The sequence below is a fragment of the Miscanthus floridulus genome, chromosome 7, assembly GCF_019320115.1.
Source record: "Miscanthus floridulus cultivar M001 chromosome 7, ASM1932011v1, whole genome shotgun sequence".
Classification (NCBI taxonomy): Eukaryota; Viridiplantae; Streptophyta; class Magnoliopsida; order Poales; family Poaceae; genus Miscanthus; species Miscanthus floridulus.
The window spans coordinates 111,223,991-111,243,761 of NC_089586.1; the positions used below are offsets into that span (position 1 = coordinate 111,223,991).

The 19,771-nt window shown below is 40.6% G+C and overlaps 1 protein-coding gene across 1 annotated transcript; it reads left to right on the top strand.

The window, feature by feature from the left end:
- The first annotated feature begins 12,629 nt into the window (after window positions 1-12,629).
- On the top strand, window positions 12,630-19,513 carry LOC136467568 (uncharacterized). The gene is made up of 9 exons (XM_066466324.1): window positions 12,630-13,142; window positions 13,334-13,395; window positions 13,528-13,642; window positions 13,759-13,882; window positions 14,048-14,128; window positions 14,313-14,654; window positions 14,747-14,913; window positions 15,004-15,833; window positions 17,651-19,513. Exons 1-9 carry the CDS (start codon window positions 12,796-12,798, stop codon window positions 19,114-19,116), a joined length of 3,534 nt encoding a protein of 1,177 aa, XP_066322421.1. The 5' UTR covers window positions 12,630-12,795; the 3' UTR covers window positions 19,117-19,513.
- Window positions 19,514-19,771: the final 258 nt, after the last annotated feature.

The window sequence follows — 19,771 nt, forward strand, 5'->3', positions numbered from 1 at the left end:
TAATAATATGCTTAGAAATGATGCCAATGGTACCTCATTGGTTGCAATTGCAAAACATCCCGCTATTCATACTAAGGCTATGCCTAAGTATGTTGCTCCTAACTTAAGAGGACCCAAACTTGTTTGGGTACCATCAAAAAGTGAATGGTTGATTGTAGGTACCATCGGCATTGAAGACTTGATTCAATTGTGTTTATATTAATCATCATATGTTGAATCAAGCATTGAAGCTTAGTGCATATCTAACCCAATGCTAAATGAAAATTGAATAAAGTCCAAGTGCTATAATATACAAGTGTCATATTCAAGTTGTGGTGATTTATTGGAATATTTGATGACTTGCAAATAATTGAGTTGAAGCTTGCTAGTTGGATGATCATGAGCTAACCAAGGTATATCTCTTGTTGATCATTTCATTTGAGTGCATATGAGTTGATTGAATTGGATAAATATGCAATATTACTTACTATGAGATGTTTGAATGGATAATTGCTTAGTAATCAAGTTTGGATTGATTTGTGTTGGATAAATTTATGAGATGACTTTTAGTAAGTGGTTTGAATGGATATATGTCTTATGAAAGTATTCAAACAAGTTAGTATCAAGTTTAATTCATATTTGATGAAGTATAGCTCAATTATTGAAATATGTCATATATTGCAAAATCTGAGCTAGTTGTGATCTTAGCCATGTTTGAGAAATCAAAACTTATTGGATTGGCATGAAAATTGGCGTACATGCTCTAGACTTATGATATAAGATGCTGTAAAATTTTTATAAGAATTGGATAAGAAATGCTTCAGTTTTGAAGTGGATCTTGTTAGCTATAGTGCAGCAGTTTTTAGCATATAGCAGTGGTGGAAGAATTGAAATATGGCAGCAATCTAGAAGTCAAATGAAACTCAAATTTTTACAGCTCCTAAGTAACTTAGTATTGCACACCTCCACCAAATTTTGTGGTATTTGAATTTATACTTTGGGAGATATGCTTATTTCTTTGAAGGGTACAAAATCTATCAGAAAAGTAACAATTGTTGGATTGATCAAGAGTTACTTTGATTGAAAGGTCCTCAAGTTGGAAACATATTTACAAGTGTTTGAGGTACCTAAGTTTGGTTTTGAGATGATCTAAAAATATAACAAGCAAAGAGTACAAGGCCATTTAATTGTAGAGTGTACTTTGCATATATTGGGTACTCAAATTGGAAGATCAAGATCAAACTCAAGATGAAGTTGAAGGTTAAGTTCTAGTGACTATTGGAAATCATTTGGTAGAAAAAAGGGACTTAAATAAGAAGAAAAAAAAGGACTTGAAGAAGTAATCTAGTTTACTCATCAAGTTAAGTCCATCACTTGGATCAATCAATCAAGTCATTTTAAGTGAGTATCAAGAATGATTCTTGGAGAGAGGTCATTTCTCCCTAGTGTAGGGGCTTACCACCTATGTATAGGTAAACCAAGTGTGGTACTTAGAAGGCTAACATGGAAGTAGTGATCCAAGAAATATTTGAGATGCTTAGTTGAAGCAATCAAAAGGGTTGATCAAGAAAAGCAAGCAACACCCAAAAGAGAGCTAATCATGATATTTCAAGTGGTATTCTCAAATTGATGCTCCTATGCAAGCAAAGATCAAAAGATAAAGTAAGTCAACCACAACAAGAAAGTGCACTTGATCATAAGTGGTATTCATTTCATATGGGTGAAGAATAACATTCAACATGGTATCTATTGGTCTTCACCAAACTTATAATTGGAGTTCACATTGTTATTAGAGTAATGAATTGGAATCTATGTGACTATCCTCTACTCCAATATAGCAAAGGTATCATTGTAATATGCATGATCATTTCATTCCTTACTAGTATGCGGTTAGTACATATAGTACATGCTTCATAGGATCATGCATAATAAATGAAATATTTAAATTTATAGCCTACCACTATTGTTTGAATGATTACTTAATCTAGTGGCTAGTATATGAATTTGTTCATGAGCTAGTGAACCCAAGTACTTGACTCAATTTGGATTGCTAACAAGTGATAAGTACAACATTGGCAAGATAACCCTTGCAAGATGTGTGAAGAAGCTTGTCATTGGTTCAAACCGAACTTGGAAGCTTAGGCAAATCATTCTAGTTCAAGTCAATCATAGAAGCTCATAATAGTGATAAGAGTACAAGCACAAGACAACAATACAAATGGATATCTAGTTTATATGTTTCAAGTGGTATCTAGACTCAAGTATTTCATCAAGAATTCATAAGTGATGTCTAGATCAACTCACAAGTGATATCCTACAAGTGGTACTCATGAAGATAGCAAAAGTTCAAGAAATGGTCTTTATTGATAAATCAAATAAGTGGTTCCATACTAGAAGATTCTTTCAAATAGTATTCACTTTCCTACAAGTGGTATCTATACATAGTATCAATCATGCAAGATGATGGTTTCATAAGTAATCCTCAACTTTAAGTGATCATCAAATGAAGAATACATCCCTCAACTACAAGAGCTCAAGTGTATCAAATAGATGACCTATGCTATCACATAGGGGGAGGTGTCACACAAATTGATCACAAGATCAAAAATCTTATGTGTGGTATCTCAAGAAGCCCTACACAAGTTACAAGTAGTATATACAAGTGGTGTCATTCCAATAAACAAAGAGATGTCCATAAAAAATACAAGACTCAAGCCTCAACCATCTACCCCAAATGCATACCCTTGCATCAATGAGAAACTCACCTTTTATGGAAATTGATGACAAAGAGGGAGAGATTGTACAAAGATATGAAAGCTTGATTGAATGGGGGAGAGATTATACAATGGGAGAGATGAGATATAAAAGAAATAGATATTGGACATGGACAAAGAGGGAGCAACATTAAAGAAAAGAGATGGATCAAAATTCTTGGACAAGAGAAGCACACAAGTAGGGGAAGCAAGCTCATAAACTTTGATTGATTGCATTTGATATGTGCATATTCATGTGCTTGCTTGCATTGCATAAATTTTCAAATTCAAATATGCATGCTTATGTGGTGTATGCTAGTTGTAGAACTTGAACGATGATTTGATAACTAGCACACATAGGATGATAGCTAGACACTTGGTATGCTTTACAAGTAATGCTAGTACCTTGTTTTTAATGTTGATCTCACGAGGTATCTAGTGATTTTATTTTCAAGTGACATCTAGCTAACCATGGTGCTAAGGATAAAGTTAAAGGTGCAACTCCGATTGGTATCACACTTCAAAGGTTTATTCTATATACCTTAGCATCATTCGGTAGTAATTACTCTCCCACAATTTCAATCTATGCATATATGCAAGCTTCAAATTAAATAATCTAGCACATATATAGGGGGAGCTAATACTACCATTTTGAGTTTGTGGTACTTGTCCAAAATTATTTTCACATGGTAAAATTGCTTGGGCAAGCAACATGAATTCAAAAGAGCTTAATTTCTATATTATAAGGAAAATGGACCCTAGGCCCATTTACTTTAGATTTTGGTGTTTGATGACCAACACAACCAAATTGGACTAATAAATTTGCGAGTGTTTGTTTTTGTAGTCCAACAGGGTGCAAGACGTGACTTGGACGAAGGCGACGTGATAATCCGATGATCAACACCTTAAGCAAGACCTTAGGAGCACAAGAAAAGACCCAAGATATCAAGCAAAGTTCAAGCATGAAGATAGGAACCAAGCCGTACACAAGATCGTGAAGAAACGAGCTCGCAGAGGCGATCGAACGCTGGACCGGACGCTGGAAGCACGCTCGGACGCTGGACCGGTGGCTCGGTAGATAGGCGATCGGACGCAAGGACCGGACGCTGGCGGCAACCGACCGGACGCAGGAACGCAGCGCCCGATCGAGTATAGAAAGGTTCCAGAGCGGCATATCTACGACCGGACGCGTCCGGTGGCAGGCGACCGGACACTGGCCAGCGTCCGATCAGCACATTGCCAGCTCAATGGTTGGGACGATCAGACGCGTTCGGTTAGGACGATTTAGTATCCGGTCAGTAGCAGTTTCGCGGGAATTCGACCCCAACGGCTACTTCTCAGTGATGCTTATAAATACAATCCCCAACCGGCCATTTGAGCAGTGTGGAGCTAAGAAAACATACCAAGAGTTTTGATACACTATTTGAGTGATCTCCACATGCATAGTGCTTAGTATTTTATTAGGTGATTAGCATAAGTGCTTTGCGAAGTGCTTAGGTTGATTAGACCACCGCTTTATGCGCTTGCTCTAGGTGTTTGCCTAGTGTTTAAGTGAGGTTTGCATACCTCTTGCCACCCTGTGCTTACGAGCACAAGTATTGTACATCAAAGGGGCTTAAAGTCTTGCGAGATCACACCAACTGCGTTTGTGGTGTGACTACCACCATGTACCGGAGGGAACAAGGGCCGCGACATTTCGGCCAGAAGCTTGATAGTGAAGACGGCGGGGAGCATCCGGGAGAGGCTTGCCGAAAGGCACATCGGAGACCCACTTGCGCGTGGGGAAGGCCCAAGGCTATCCATGGAGTTACGCAACCGAGAGCTTGGCCCTTGAGAGGGATTCCTTGCAAGAGGCTCCAACGAGGACTAGGGGAAAGCTTGTGCGCTTCTCGATACCTCGGTAAAAATACCAGAGTTGTCGACGGGAGTTTGCATATCTCTACCTTGCTCTTTAGCTTCCGCATTTACATTGATTACTTTACTACGTTTGTGGTAGAGATAGCAACACACTAGCAAAACCATAGTTGCACATCTAGATAGCTTATTTATTGCATAGGTTTTACTAGGGTTAGAAAAAGAGGCCATAGTTTTGGAGTTAGAATTTTAAGTTGCCTAATTCAACCCCCCTCTTAGGCGTTACAGTCCCTTCAATTGGTATCAGAGCAGGTTGGCTCATATTTGGACCTTTTGGTTTAACCGACGTTGAGCCGACGCTATTGTAGATTGGTTAGGATGGATACCGCTAGGCCTCCATAATTTAATGGCACCAACTTCCTCTACTATAAGGCTAGAATAGCTTGCCACCTTGAGGCAGTTGATTTAGGTATATGGAGAGTCACTCATGACGGATAAAACCCATTAAGAATCCTGAAAAATCCCACAAAGAGTGATGAAAAAGAAATGCATTTTAATGCTAGAGCTAAGAATTGTTTGTTTGAATCATTTAGCATGGATGTGTTTAACTAAGTGTTCACCTTAAATACAGCACACGAAATTTGGTTAAAACTCCAAGAGCTCCATGACGGCACAAGTAATGTCCATGAGCAAAAATATTGTCTAGCCAAGCAAAATTATAATTCCTTTGCTATGAATGATGATGAGCTTATTCATGATATGTATTCTCGATTGAATCTAATCATCAATGAGCTCCATTCAATAGGATTATTAAAGCTAGATGATGCAGACATCGTGAGGAAGATCATCTCCGTTCTACCACAAAAGAAATATGCAAGCATCATCACCATCATTCACAACATGGAGAACTTGAGCACCATGACCCTAGGCATTGTCATTGAAAAGCTAGTGGCATTTGAAATGTCACGTAAGATGGGTCAAGGAGAAGCATCTTCATCAAGCAAAGGCAAAGCTCTCGCTTGTAGTGAGAAGAAAAAGATGAAGGGCAAGAAAGTTGAGTCAAGCTCAAGCTCAAGCTCCTCAAGTAAAGAAGAAGAAGATGAGGATGATGATGATGATGAACAAGAATCAAGTGATGATCAATCTTCCTCCTCCACCTCCGATCTTGATGAAGAATCAATCAAATTAATCAACAAGGTGAAGAAGATGATCCAAAGGCTCAATGTCAAGGGTGTGCCCATCCAAATTCAAGATCTCATTTTCACCAATCAAAGAAATGAGCAAAGAAAGAGAGGATGCTACGTATGTGGCGAGATGGGGCACTTTGTGGAAGTTTATCCAAACAAGCCCACACCCAAGGCAAAGAAGATGTGCAAGAACAAAGCCCTCACATCAATAAGGTCATGGGATAATTCTTCAAGTGAAGAAGATCATCACAAGAGGCAAGGGCGCAACCACTCATCATCAAGCTCTTCTCATGTATGCCTTATGGCACGAGGTAATGAAAGCTCATCCTCTAGTGAGAGCGATAGTGATGATGATTTGCCTTCTTATAATACAATTGTGCAACAAAATCTTAAATATGCTAAAGTTTGCACTAGTCAACAAAAGAAGCTCAAAAATTTAAAAGAAGAGCTAGGTAGTTCACAAGAAGCCTACAAAAATTTGCTTAAACAATATAAAAACTTTGCAAATCTTAATGTTGAACTATCCACTAAAATTGAGCAACTTGAGGCTAGTGCAACAACAAATGCATGCACAATCAATGATGAGCAACTTTTAAAGAAAAATGAAAAATTAAAAGAAAAGTTAGCTAGCTCACAAGAAGCATATAAAAGTTTACTTGCTAAAATGGAAACCATGTGCAAACATTGTGATGAGCTAACTAATAAAGTTGCTAATCTTAAAGCCGTTAGCACAAACCCCACCAAGGCATCTAAAAAGAAAAGTTCTATCTTTAACATGTCAAAAAGGGATGCCTCTACTTCTTGTAATGATTTATGTTTAGACTCACCTTTGTGCAACCAAGTTTGTGTTGAGAAAGTTATTGTAGATATATACACACAAGAGGTTGCAAAGGAGAATGAGCAACTCAAGCAAGAAGTAGCTCGCCTCACCAGGGACTTGACTCAAGTAAAAGGCAAAGCGAAGTAAACCCAACTTCATCAAGATAACACCATCAAGGGAGTGAAGAAGCTTGATGAAGGACAAACCGTGGTTTGTTACATGTGCCACAAGGAAGGTCACAAATCCTATGAGTATAAGGTGAAGAATGAGGGAGGAGCAAAGAAGAAGGATAAAAAGCAAATAAGCAAGCTCTCCAACACCTACACCAACAAGGTGGACAAGAAGGCCTCCACATCTTATCTCTTGAAGAAAAAGAAAAATGATAAGGTGGTGGTCATCAAGGTGAACAAGCAAGCCAACAATGGAGTCAAACGCTTTTGGGTGCCAAAGGAAATCATTTCCAACATGAAAAGCACCAAGAAGGTTTGGATCCCGAAAGGGAAGTGAGAAGTCCGTCAGACCTTGAAGAATTTGGAGACTTTGGCAAAGTTTTGAGTGCATTTCATGGGGTGCATCATGATAGACAAAGTCATTGCTAAGTAGGTTAGTGAATACTATGGATCTAAATTCCCCTTCCCATGTTAGGTAACTAGATGTCATTACTTTCAAATTAGTATTCATCTCAATTGGTTTTGTTTTTTAATTGATATACTCTTAAAGCATCTAGTTATATTTCATGCCTTTGATTACATTTACATATTTAATCTTTTGTCATGTATTCAATAGGTATAACATATGGTAGGCTTGCTTGGTTTCATTATCAACCCTTGGAGCAAACCTATATGGTTTAAAATTGTCTAGAAGCACGACACATAGCTTGCTTTATAATTATTATTTATCAAATATGTGCCAAAGTCCAAATTGTAGATAATCTCTCTCAAATATCATCTTTCAAGTGACATTTTGATTCTTAAATCAATGTGCACAAATGGTACAAGTATTCAACACTTGTGTGCACACATTTAGGGGGAGTAATTCTACAACCTGGATGCTTTGAGACTATCACTTGTTCAAATGGTATCAATTTTTTAAACCTATCACATGTGTAGTAGTCTCGTTATAAGGTAATTGGAGTCCCCTGAGTTAAGCATCATTCTTCAATTGGCATAATCATATTGATTTCATTTCATATTTATATGCTTTCTCCATGCATTATATAGATTAAACTCTCTTGTATAATAAATTGCTAACTATGCATATGCTTTGCTTTCTACTATATGTATGCATATATTTAGGGAGAGCTTAGTCTATATAATGTGAGAGTCAAATTTTGTGATCCATTTCACTCTTATACAAAGGATCATAAAATTTGACTCTCCCTTGTGCTACTATTGTCTTCCTTTTCGGTGTTTGATGCCAAAGGGGGAGAATTTAAAGGACCAAAGGCAAGCATCAAGTTGATGTATACAAGTGATAATGGTCCAAGAAAGGGAGGAAAATAAATTATGGATTAGTCTAAATAATGGGAGATTTTTTTAAAAAGCTAGGCCTTAATCCATAATATCATATGGGGATATTTGTAAGGGCAAGATGGTCTTCAATTGGTATCTAAGTAGTATCTTCTAGCATCATATAACCTTACCATTTGCATTGCATCCTAGCAAATAGGTAGTTTTTAAATTTTCAAAATTTTATTATTTGCTTGCTTTGGTCGTGTTGTTATCAATCGCCAAAAAGGAGAGATTGTAAGGAAAATGGACTCTAGGCCCATTTACTTTGGATTTTGATGTTTGATGACCAACACAACCAAATTAGACTAATGAATTTGCGAGTGTTTGTTTTTGTAGTCCAACAGGGTGCAAGACGTGACTTGGACAAAGGCGACGTGATAATTCGATGATCAACACCTTAAGTAAGACCTTAGGAGCACAAGAAAAGACCCAAGATATCAAGCAAAGTCTAAGCATGAAGATAGGAACTAAGCCGTACGTAAGATCGCGAAGAAACGAGCTCGTAGAGGCGACCTGACGCTGGACCAGACGCTGGAAGCACGACCGAACGCTGGACCGGTGGCTCGGTAGACAGGCGACCGGACGCAAGGACCGGACGCTGGCGGTAACCGATCAGACACAGGAACGTAGAGTCCGATCAAGTATAGAAAGGTTCCAGAGCAGCATATCTACGACCGGACGTGTCCGGTGGTAGGCGACCGAACGCTGACCAGCGTCCGATCAGCACATTGCCAGCTCAACGGTCGAGACGATCGGACGCGTCCGGTCAGTAGCAGTTTCGTGGGAATTCGACCCCAACAGCTACTTTCTCAGTGGGGCTTATAAATAAAACCCCCAACCGGCCATTTGAGCAGTGTGGAGCTAAGGAAACATACCAAGAGTGTTGATACACTATTTGAGTGATCTCTACATGCATAGTGCTTAGTGTTTTATTAGGTGATTAGCATAAGTGCTTTGCGAAGTGCTTATGTTGATTAGACCACCGCTTATGCGCTTGCTCTAGGTGTTTGCCTAGTGTTTAATTGAGGTTTGCATACCTCTTGCCACCCCGTGCTTGTGAGCACATGTGTTGTACATCGGAGGGGCTTGAAGTCTTGCGAGATCACACCAAACGCATTTGTGGTGTGGCCGCCACCATGTACCAGAGGGAATAAGGCCCGTGGCGTTTCGGCCGGAAGCTTGATAGTGAAGACGGCGGGAAGCATCCGGAAGAGGCTTGTCAGAAGGCACATCGGAGACCCACTTGCGCATGGAGAAGGCCCGAGACTATCCACGGAGTTACCCGACCGAGAGCTTAGCCCTTGTGAGAGATTCCTTGCGAGGGGCTCCAATGAGGACTAGGGAGAAGCTTACGCGCTTCTCGATACCTCGGTAAAAATACCGGAGTTGTCGATAGGAGTTTGCATATCTCTACCTTGCTCTTTAGCTTCCGCATTTACATTGATTACTTTACTACGTTTGTGGTAGAGATAGCAACACACTAGCAAAACCATAGTTGCACATCTAGATAGCTTATCTATTGCATAGGTTTTGCTAGGGTTAGAAAAAGAGGCCATAGTTTTAGAGTTAGAATTTTAAGTTACCTAATTCAACCCCCCTCTTAGGCGTCATGGTCCATTCATATATCTTTATAGAGTTGTCATCAATTATCAAAAATGGGGAGATTGAAAGGTCATTGTTTGGTTTTGGTAATTGAATGACAACCTAGGTGGACTAATTATGTTTATACGAGATACATAGGTGATTAGTCCACAAGTACATGTGTGTGAGCAACATATGTTGTAAAGGTGAAAATGGTTTGGAGATGTTGTAAAGCTCACACATATGATGATGAAGGAGCTTATTGCACATGAGACATGACATTGAGTCATGTGATCAAGATGGAGAAGATCAAGACAAGACTTGGCTTGATGTACCAGTTGCAAGCGTGAAGGGCAAGTTGGAGGCTTTAGAGCAATGGACCACGTGGCGGTGAAATTTGAGCAAGACTTGGCGCCGATGGACGAAAGCAACGGTAAAAAGCAAGTGAAGTCAAGATCGATGAACCAATATGATCACGTGATGATATGAAGTGGATCATATCATTGTTGATCATGTTGGTGCATGTGTTGCATCGATATTCGAGGAGATGGAATGAAATGCGCAAGGCAAAGATATAACCTAGAGCATTTTATTTCATCGGTCATAGGTGTGTAGAGAAGTTAATGACCGGGTTTAGAATAGATGGTCGTACTATCAAGAGGGGCAAACTTATTTACATATCGGTCATCTAGTGCCACTTGAGTGATCTAACTTTACATCATTGCTAGGATCGAGTGGCGTGGCAAGTTGAGTGGCTAATCCTTTGAGAAATGTTTATGAAAAGCTAACACACATACATATGGTGGTGTACACTTGATGGTGTTGGCACATTTGTAAAGGAGAAAAAGTTAGAGTTGTTGTGAATCAACTTAGAGAAGAGAAAAATGTTTTTTGGTGTACTCCGAACTATAGGATGGTCCTTGGATTAGAATACTACTTTGATCCATTGTGATTTGTTTCAAGTATGCATGTGGGATGTGTAGCCCTCTGAGTAAGCTTTTCAAAATGTCTAATATCATCGAAATAGGAGTTCGAAGCTAAAAGTTATAGCCGTTTTAGCGCCGAAAGATCTGTGACCGGACGCTGTGCGAAAAATAACCGGACGCTGGATTCCAGAGTCTGGTCCCAGCGTCTGATCAGTGCTTTTAGCGTGTCCAGAAGCGACCGGACGCTGGGAGAGTCCGGTCAGTGATGACCGGACACGTCCGGTCGCTGAAAAACGTCGCTGGAACCTCTCTGTTAGTGACCGGACGCCAGGTTTCAGCGTCCGGTCATTATGACCTACGCGTCCGGTCGTTCCGAATCTTGCCCAGTGAAGGGGTAACGGCTAGTTTAGCCCATAAAGCTATAAATAGAAGTGGTGGTCGGCCTTGGGCTATTTGCTGAGCACCCTCACGTCTATGTGGCTTGTGTAGGAGTGCTTGGATGCCCTCTAACTCACTTGTGCTTGCAAGAGTGCGAATCGATTACGAGTGAGTGTGATTCTAATGCGTTGCATTGTGAGATTGCATCGAGTGGCACTAGGTAATCGAGTTATAAGTCGGTGGTGCTTGTTACTCTTGGAGGTTGCCACCTCCTAGACGGTTTGGTGGTGGTCTCCGTCGAAGCCCGCAAGAAGCTTGTGCGGTGCTCCGGAGAAGAGCTTTGTGAGGGGTATTGAGCTCGCCCCGCGGAAGCCGTGAAGAGCAACTCTAGTTGAGCGTGTCATTGAGCTACCCTCACTTTCGGGGTAGGTTCTTGCGGTGTCCGACGTGCGGGCTTGGCGGGTGATGCCAATTAGCCACCGAACCATCAAATAAGCGGTCGACACAACGGGGACGTAGTGTGTTGATAAGCACGTGAACCTCGGGAGAAAATCACCGTGTCAACCTTGTTCTTCCCGTTGGTTTACAATCCCCTTACATAAGCTTGTGATTACTTTTATATATATTGTGCTTGTGTAGTTGCTCTTGTAATTAGTTAGCTTGTGTAGCTCACTAGTTACCTTCTTGCTTGTGTAGAATAGAAGTAGCTCCCTTACGTAGCTAATTTGGTTTGTGTAACTTTGTTAGTCACTTTGCTTAGTTTGTGTAGCTAAGTATTTGTGCTCTCTAATTTGGTATTGGTTGCCTTGTTATTGAGCATTGCTAGTGAGCTTAGTTGTCTGTGTGCTTTTGCTTACTAGCATGTGTAGGAGCTCCCTCATTGCTTACTAGTGACATAGGTTTGTGTGACCTTGCTCCTAGAATTGGTTAGGTGCGCTCTAGTTAGCCCAGTACCTTTGTTGCTTAATTAGTATCTTTGAAAGGTGCTAAAGAATATAAATAGAGGGGTGTAGTCTTGGATAGACCAATAGTTTTAATTCCGCACTTGTTTTGGTTAGCCGACGTAATTAATTTTAGAAAGGACTATTCACCCTCTCTAGTCTGCCATCTCGACCTAACAGTTAGTTAGAAAGCTAACTTTTAAGAAAAACATAAAAGTTATAGCATGCCTGAGAGCTTGTTTAGATATAGTTGAATTCACCTTTAATTCATATGTGTTGAAGTGATTGAGGTGTAAATTAAACTAAACTCCACTCTAAATCTCTAATATACTTCAACATATATAGATTACCATATACTAGTATGCTCCAACACATATAGATTGCCATTAGCATCTGGACCTAACATTTTTTTACAAGTTAAACGCGTGTTCCGAAGTGAACCTAACATTTTTTTTACAAGTTAAACGCGTGTTCCGAAGTGAAGTTCACTTCGTCCACATTTTCCTCCATACCCTTTTCACCACAGTACTACGTGCATTAACACCGCTGTGTATCTGTATGTTTCACGAGTTCAGTTATTTAGCCAAGGAATTCTCTAAAATCACACCAAGGTCCTTCCAATCTTTGCTGAAAACACCCATGGGGAACTCATTATTACACGCGTCTTGCTTTTACTTCATCGTCCTCGCTGACGCAGACTCGTCCCTGTTTCTCTGAAACGAACCAAACAGGCACCGCAGATCCGAGCACTCTTCCATCCTCCCGGCCTCCCGGGCCACGGCGATCACCGCCGCCGCGGCGCCGCCCATATCCACAGCAGAGCTACTCGCCCGGTAGCTTCACCTCGGCCGCGCGTGGGGCGGCCATGGAGGACTACCCGGAAGAGCTGCGGACGCCGCCGGTGTCGCTCGTGTCCATCGTGGGGTGCCCAGAGCTGCACCCCTCGATCTCGGCGGCACTCAGCTCCCAGCAGCCGCCCATGAACACACTGGCCCTCCCGGACTTCGCCAAGGCCTCCATCCTGGCCCGCAGCGGTAAGCCCCGCGACCCTCTCGCACCGCCGCAACCCCCCGCGGGAATCCTCAAGAAGGACTGGCTCCTTAAGCATCGCACCCGCGTCCCGGTCACCGTCGCTGCGCTGTTCCGTGCCGACCAGGTCTCCGGCGACCCCGCCCAGTGGCTCCAGGCCTGCTCCGATCTCGAAAACCTCAAGTATGTTATCTGAATCGCTGCGTTGTTGATCCCAAATTGACTTTGCACGGTCAGAGATTTAGTTACGAGTCTTAAGATGCAAAATGGACAACTTATCAACCATTTGGGACTTAGGAAGCACCACCCACACTTTATTGACAGTAGCTAGTATAACCGAAGTTGACGCCAAGTAATTTTTGTTTGTCGCACAGGTCTGCAATTCAGGGGAAAAACACTAAATTAGTGGTGGTCCTTGTGCAGGATCAAGCTAGTGGTAAGTACCGACTTCGATAATTTTTGGTCTTCTCTTCTCTCTATGCAGTGACTAGTAGACTGATTATCTCTGGGTAGTTGGATGCCAACTATGTTGAGGGTTTTAAGTTGCACCTAATAATATTTTTTGCAGATGAGCTGAGTGAGGATGTAACTGTTGCCTTGAGGAAACGTGCAGAAATCGATTCCAAGCACTTGGTTGTGTTGGTTGAGCACGATGAATCAGAATGGAACAGATCTCTGAACAAGTCTGTAACTTTTCTTTTCCTGTGTTTTTACTGTTGCACTTTGTAGAACAATCCTAACCATTTTCTATGCCAAATTCTTTGGAGGTGTGGATGATTGTAATATTCTGTATCTGCAGATTGAAGAATGTGTTTGCGGAGTTATGTGCAGCATTCTATAAAGAGGAAGGGCGAAGGATAAAGGCTCGCATTGAGAAAAGAAACTTTGCTTCTGTCGAGCTGAGCATCCGGTACTGCTTCAAGGTAAGGACCTCTCTCTCCTTCAATTTAGTGCTATTAATCATTCTAGGTGCAGTGTAAAAGCATGGAAGCATAGATAATTTTGTTCGCATTTGGTTGGTAATTTGATTAATCTCTTTCCCACTTTGTTCTGATCTATCCATTTGCTCCATTATTCTAATGCATCAGGTTGCTATTTATGCGGAGTTTAGAAGGGATTGGCCAGAAGCATTGAAGTTCTATGAGGAAGGTGTTCATGTTTTGCGTGAGGTCTGATCACATCCCTTATCCTTAGTCAACAAGTGGCATACTGAATCAATTATCTCATAAATAAAAGACAAACTATGGCTATCATAAATCCAAAAAAGCTCACTGTTAGCTGATCCGCCACTGTTTCTTAAGCAATTTCTATTGGCTTTGCATCATCCATTGATAATAATGTGCTTATATTTAGATGATTGGAACTTCGACAAGGTTGCCTCCAACCCAACGCCTAGTTGAGATAAAAGCAGTTGCCGAGCAATTTCACTTTAAGATATCAACCTTGCTACTTCATGCTAGGAAAGTGGTAGAAGCAATCACATGGTTCTGTAAGCATATCAGAAGCTATGAACGGGTTGTTGGAACACCAGAAGTTGCTTTTCTTCACTGGGAGTGGTTTAGCAGGCAGTTCCTCGTCTTTGGTGAGCTGATAGAAACAACATCTACAACTATTCCAGATACATTATCTCCTCGATTTGGCACTGCAGACAATGCATTGACTGAGTGGGAATTTCAGCCAGCATACTACTATCAGGTTCAACCTACATCTTTGCACAACACTACGATAGACACTCCATTTACTCGATTGCACTAACAATTGACTTCTCATACATTTTCTTCTGACAGTTAGCGGCAACTTACTTGAGAGAGAAGAGGTATGCCATCGAATGCTCATCATCAATGGCTAACCTTACAACAGAAGCTAATGGAGTACCTGAGTCAGTAATGCCTTCTGTATATGTTGGCCAATATGTCCGCTTGTTTGAGCAAGGAGATACAGTTAGTATACTACCGTAAGCTCCTTGATACTTGTTTTCAAAAAGTTATAACATATTCTTTATACGAATATGAATATGAATAGTTATACCTCAATCTGGTTGCAGCCTTTCTGATACTGAATACACCAGCTATGCTTTGTCAGAAGCTGAAAGGTTTCAAGATTCTTATGAGATAATAGCATTGTTCAGAAAAGCTTATGAATCATTTCAGAGCCTAGGTGCTACAAGAATGGCTTCTGCCTGTAGCGGTGGAATGGCCATAGAATATTACGCAGCTGGGGATTTTAGCAATGCAAAACAGCTTTTTGATAGTGTTGCTGGCCTATACCGCCAAGAGGGTTGGACCACTTTGCTCTGGGAGAACCTAGGATACTTGAGAGAGTGCTCAATGAAACTTAATTCTCCAAAGGATTTTATCAGTTATTCTCTAGAGATGGCTGCATTACCATTATTTTCTGGTAGTGGAGAGGAAAATCGAGAAAAAAAAATTAAGAGTGGGCCTGCAGGTTCCCCTACCATTTCCAGGAGAGAGAATATACAGCAGGAAGTTATTAATGTTTTAGAAAGAAAACAGTCATCAGAAGGAACCGATGATGGATTTAATAATGCGATGGAAGAAGTTACTCACCTTGATATTGATCAGATAAGTCCGCTAAGAATGGTGCTTACTGCATCTGTTGCTTTTCATGATCAATCTGTAAAACCTGGTTCACCTCTGCTTGTCAGCGTGTCACTCTTATCTCATCTTCCTTCTCCAGTTGTGGTTGATCAGTTGGAGGTTCAGTTCAATCAATCTGACTGTAACTTTGTGATACATATTACACGGGAAGATTCTCCTCCTTCAGATTCAAATTTGCATGACCAAGTTGTTCAAGATACTTCTCTTACACTCTTCACCAATAGATGGATGCGGTTGACACATGAAGTAAAATCAGGTACTATCGGTATATATACTTGTCATGATCAGGAACCTTGACAATACTTCATTTCATTAAGTGTTCATCCACTCGTGTTACTGTGTTAGCATCTATTGTAAATTAAATTGTGCTGGTTGCCTGGCCCTGTATTTGGTGCCTGTTTAGTTGCACTTCATTTTGCAAAATTTTTCAAGATTCCCCGTCACATCGAATCTTTGGACGCATGCATGAAGCATTAAATATAAATAAAAAATAAAACTAATTACACAGTTTAGACGAAATTCACGAGACGAATCTTTTAAGCCTAATTAGACTATGATTGGATACTAATTGCCAAATAACAACGAAAGTGCTACAGTACCATTTCGCCAAAAATTTTGCAAACTAAACAAGGCCTTGATGTAACACATGAGCTAGGAACTCCATGTGGGGGACCTGGATTAGCAAAAGCCAGATACTTTATGTATTTTAGCGTTAAAGAAAATCAGAAAGCCCAAAAATATTATTTTGATTTATTTTAGCCAAAACCATTTCTTTTGGGATGTTATTGCCATGCCAAGGGAAGGATAAAAATTCTATGGAAATCACCACTAGCCAGGAAATCTGGGAAAGTAAATATAATGTCAACTGAAGAGAAAGATCTAATCCTTAGGTTATTCTCAAATGAGAGATTTTTCTTAAAAATAAAATAGCATGCTCCATACCCATGGCATATTATGGATTCATGATAAATACATAGTGTGTTATTGATGTATCCTGTGACATGTATGATAAAAAAAGTGTATCATCTATATTTTTATCAAACACGCAGGAGGTCTGCACAGCTTTGTATTAGAGATAGGAAAGAAAGAACTGGTCTCTTACAATCTCCCAAGGGGCAAAGCTCAATAGAACACACACAGACACACACCATGCACACCGCCACACGGGCACTCAGCAAAAAAAGCTCGCCACTTAAACAAGAGAGAAATGACCAGGGATACATGCACGGGGCCTCCCAACTTTCTAGCATCTGCATTAATTAGAGCTGCACCTTATGATAGATTTCATGCAGAACTGAGCTAATATTTGGAGTACTTGAACATGTGATATGATGTATGCATATACTGAGGACAAAGACTTAGCATTATTGTATAACAATGAAAAATGTTGACGGAAATAGAGTAACTATTAGTAGCTACTGAGGAACTGGCCATGCGATATGTCCCTTACTTATCTAGTTGTGATAAAAATGGGATACATCCATTTTGAGTAAAAGGTGGCATTCTCTCAAAAGAATTGTCATGTTATATGCCATCTTAAGCCGAAACTGCTGCGATTGCTTAACGCTTACCATCTATGTGTCTTCTTACTCTTAGCATTTACATGTACTGTTAGCATGCCATATGATTTATGCACATACTGATATGCCTAATGTTGGGAAAAAAATCCGTTGAAAACAAATGCTTAACATTTTCAGTTAGAAAGAGAAATTGGTTAACATTAATTGCATAATAATAATATTTTTTTAGGAAAAAGAATCAAACTATTAAGCTATGAAGGAACCAGTCATGTGATATGTTGGCTAGTTATCTGGCTGTGGTAAAAATGGGTATACCAATTTTTAGTAATAGGCAGCATATAAAGAATTGTCATGTGATGTTCCATCTTGAAAGCTGAAACCACAGTTATAGCTCCTTTTATTTTTTTAGTTTGCGTAATTTTAGAGGGCTTTGCCTATTTGTTACTTGGTACTCGAACATTTGAGCCAAAACTTTCCTTGACATATGTGTTTTGTGATAGCTTTCCTACCACTAATTCCACAATGGAGCTAACATTGTGAGTATGTTCTGCAGGACACAGTGGAAAGCTAGAATGTTTGTCTGTGAAGGCGACAATAAACAAACACCTTGTGATTTGCTGCCACGCTGAAAGCCCTGCTTCCATGGAAGACTTCCCATTATGGAAATTTGAGAACCAAGTGGAGACACTGCCCACAAAGGACACTGCTCTTGCCTTTTCTGGACAGAAACTTATTCAAGTTGAAGAGCCAGATGCTCAAGTTGACCTTGTCTTAAATTCTGCTGGCCCTGCTTTAGTTGGAGAGTTATTTACTGTACCAGTGACCATAGAGTCAAAAGGGCGTGCAGTCCATTCTGGTGAGCTGAAAATTAACCTCATTGATGCCAGAGGTGGTGGTCTGTTGTTGAGTCCGAGGGAAGCAGAAGACTCTGAAAGTCATCATGTTGAACTTCTTGGTGTCTCAACTGTGTCCGAGGATAAAGAGTCAAAGGAAGAGGCTGATAGCATAAGAAAGATCCAGTATGAATTTGGGGTTGTATCTGTTCCCACATTGAGTGTGGGTGATTCCTGGTCATGCAAATTAGAAATCAAATGGCATCGAGCAAAATCAGTCATGCTTTATGTTTCACTTGGTTACTCCCTAGGCTCAAGTGAAGAAGAAGCATTGCACCGGCTTAACGTACATAGAAGCTTGCAAATTGAAGGGCAGATCCCCTTATTAGTTAGTCACCAGTTTTTGAGACCATTTAGGCGAGAACCGTTGTTGCTATCAGGGATCAGGTCCTTAGGAAGTGATGATAAAAAATGTTCTCTTGCTATGAATGAGTCTAACATGCTTATTGTGACTGCTAGAAACTGCACTGATGTGCCTTTGTGTTTGCATTCAATGACCATTCAACCTGATGGTGATGGAGAGCAGCTCTGTTCAGTGCAACAGATCAGTGGAATTTCCAATGGTCATGGAGTTGTTGCTCCTAGTGAGGAATACAAAGGAATATTTTCGGTCAATCCACGGGCTATCAGTACAAACTTCAATCTAGGTGAAATTTGCCTGAATTGGTCAAGAGATTCAAGCCTTGGTGAGGATCAAGATAGGCTTATTATTATGAAAGAACAATTACCTGAGGTCAGCATTGAGGAGCCGCCGCTTGTTGTGGGCATGGAGTGCCCTCCCTATGCAATCCTTGGAATCCCTTTCACTATCTATGTGAAGATTCACAACTCAACGTCTTTGCTTCAGGAAATCAAGTACTCCCTTGTTGATTCCCAGAATTTCGTTTTTTCTGGTGCTCACAATCATGCTGCTTTCATTCTGCCGAAATTAGAGCACACTGTTAGTCATAAGCTTGTACCGCTTGGTTCCGGCTCTCAGCAGTTGCCAAAGATCACAGTGACTTCGGTGCGGTATTCTGCTGCATTGACTCCTTCAGCCTCAGCAGCGACTGTCTTTGTGTATCCCAGTGAGCCTAAATTCAACTTGGAAACCAGCCATTCAACATCCGATGAGATCGTGAGTTGAGACCTGAGCAACCCTAATTCTCCCCTCTCCTTGGCTCGGCCCAGGCTGCATGCGAGGTGAAGTATGCTACTGGAAAGACCATCAATTTGATCTTTCATGTTGATGTTGAAGAGACGAATCAGATTCCTGTCGGCAAGAAGGGATTGTTGCTGTGCAAAAGTTTTGGCATTATTATTTTTCGAGGTTTCAATTTTGTAGTGCTTCTGGATTAACCACATACCTGTAACTTATGATTACTTCATTGTTTTTGGCCCAAGGGTACAACATACACAGGAGGATAGGCTATTGTAAATCACCATCCCACCAGTCAAGTGGGGAATAAACCAGCCCCATGTCTCAGTTTTTACTCTTTGATGCTTGCCAAATCGTTAGTTGAAGTCTGACTGCTATTTAACTAGATTGACCCTACTATCTTGCATATCGTTTTTCTTTCACTGGAAACACCATTTTATACATGAAAAAAAGTCACTTTATGCTCATGAGTCATGATGTTTTTCACTGGAAACACCATTCTATCTATACAAGAAAAAAAGTCACTTTAGTAATGATGTATTTGACGTATATACAGGAAAATCACTTTATGAGTAAGGCCTTGTTTAGATTGTAAATTTTTGCAATCTGGATATTGTAGCACGTTTTGTTTGTATTTGACAAA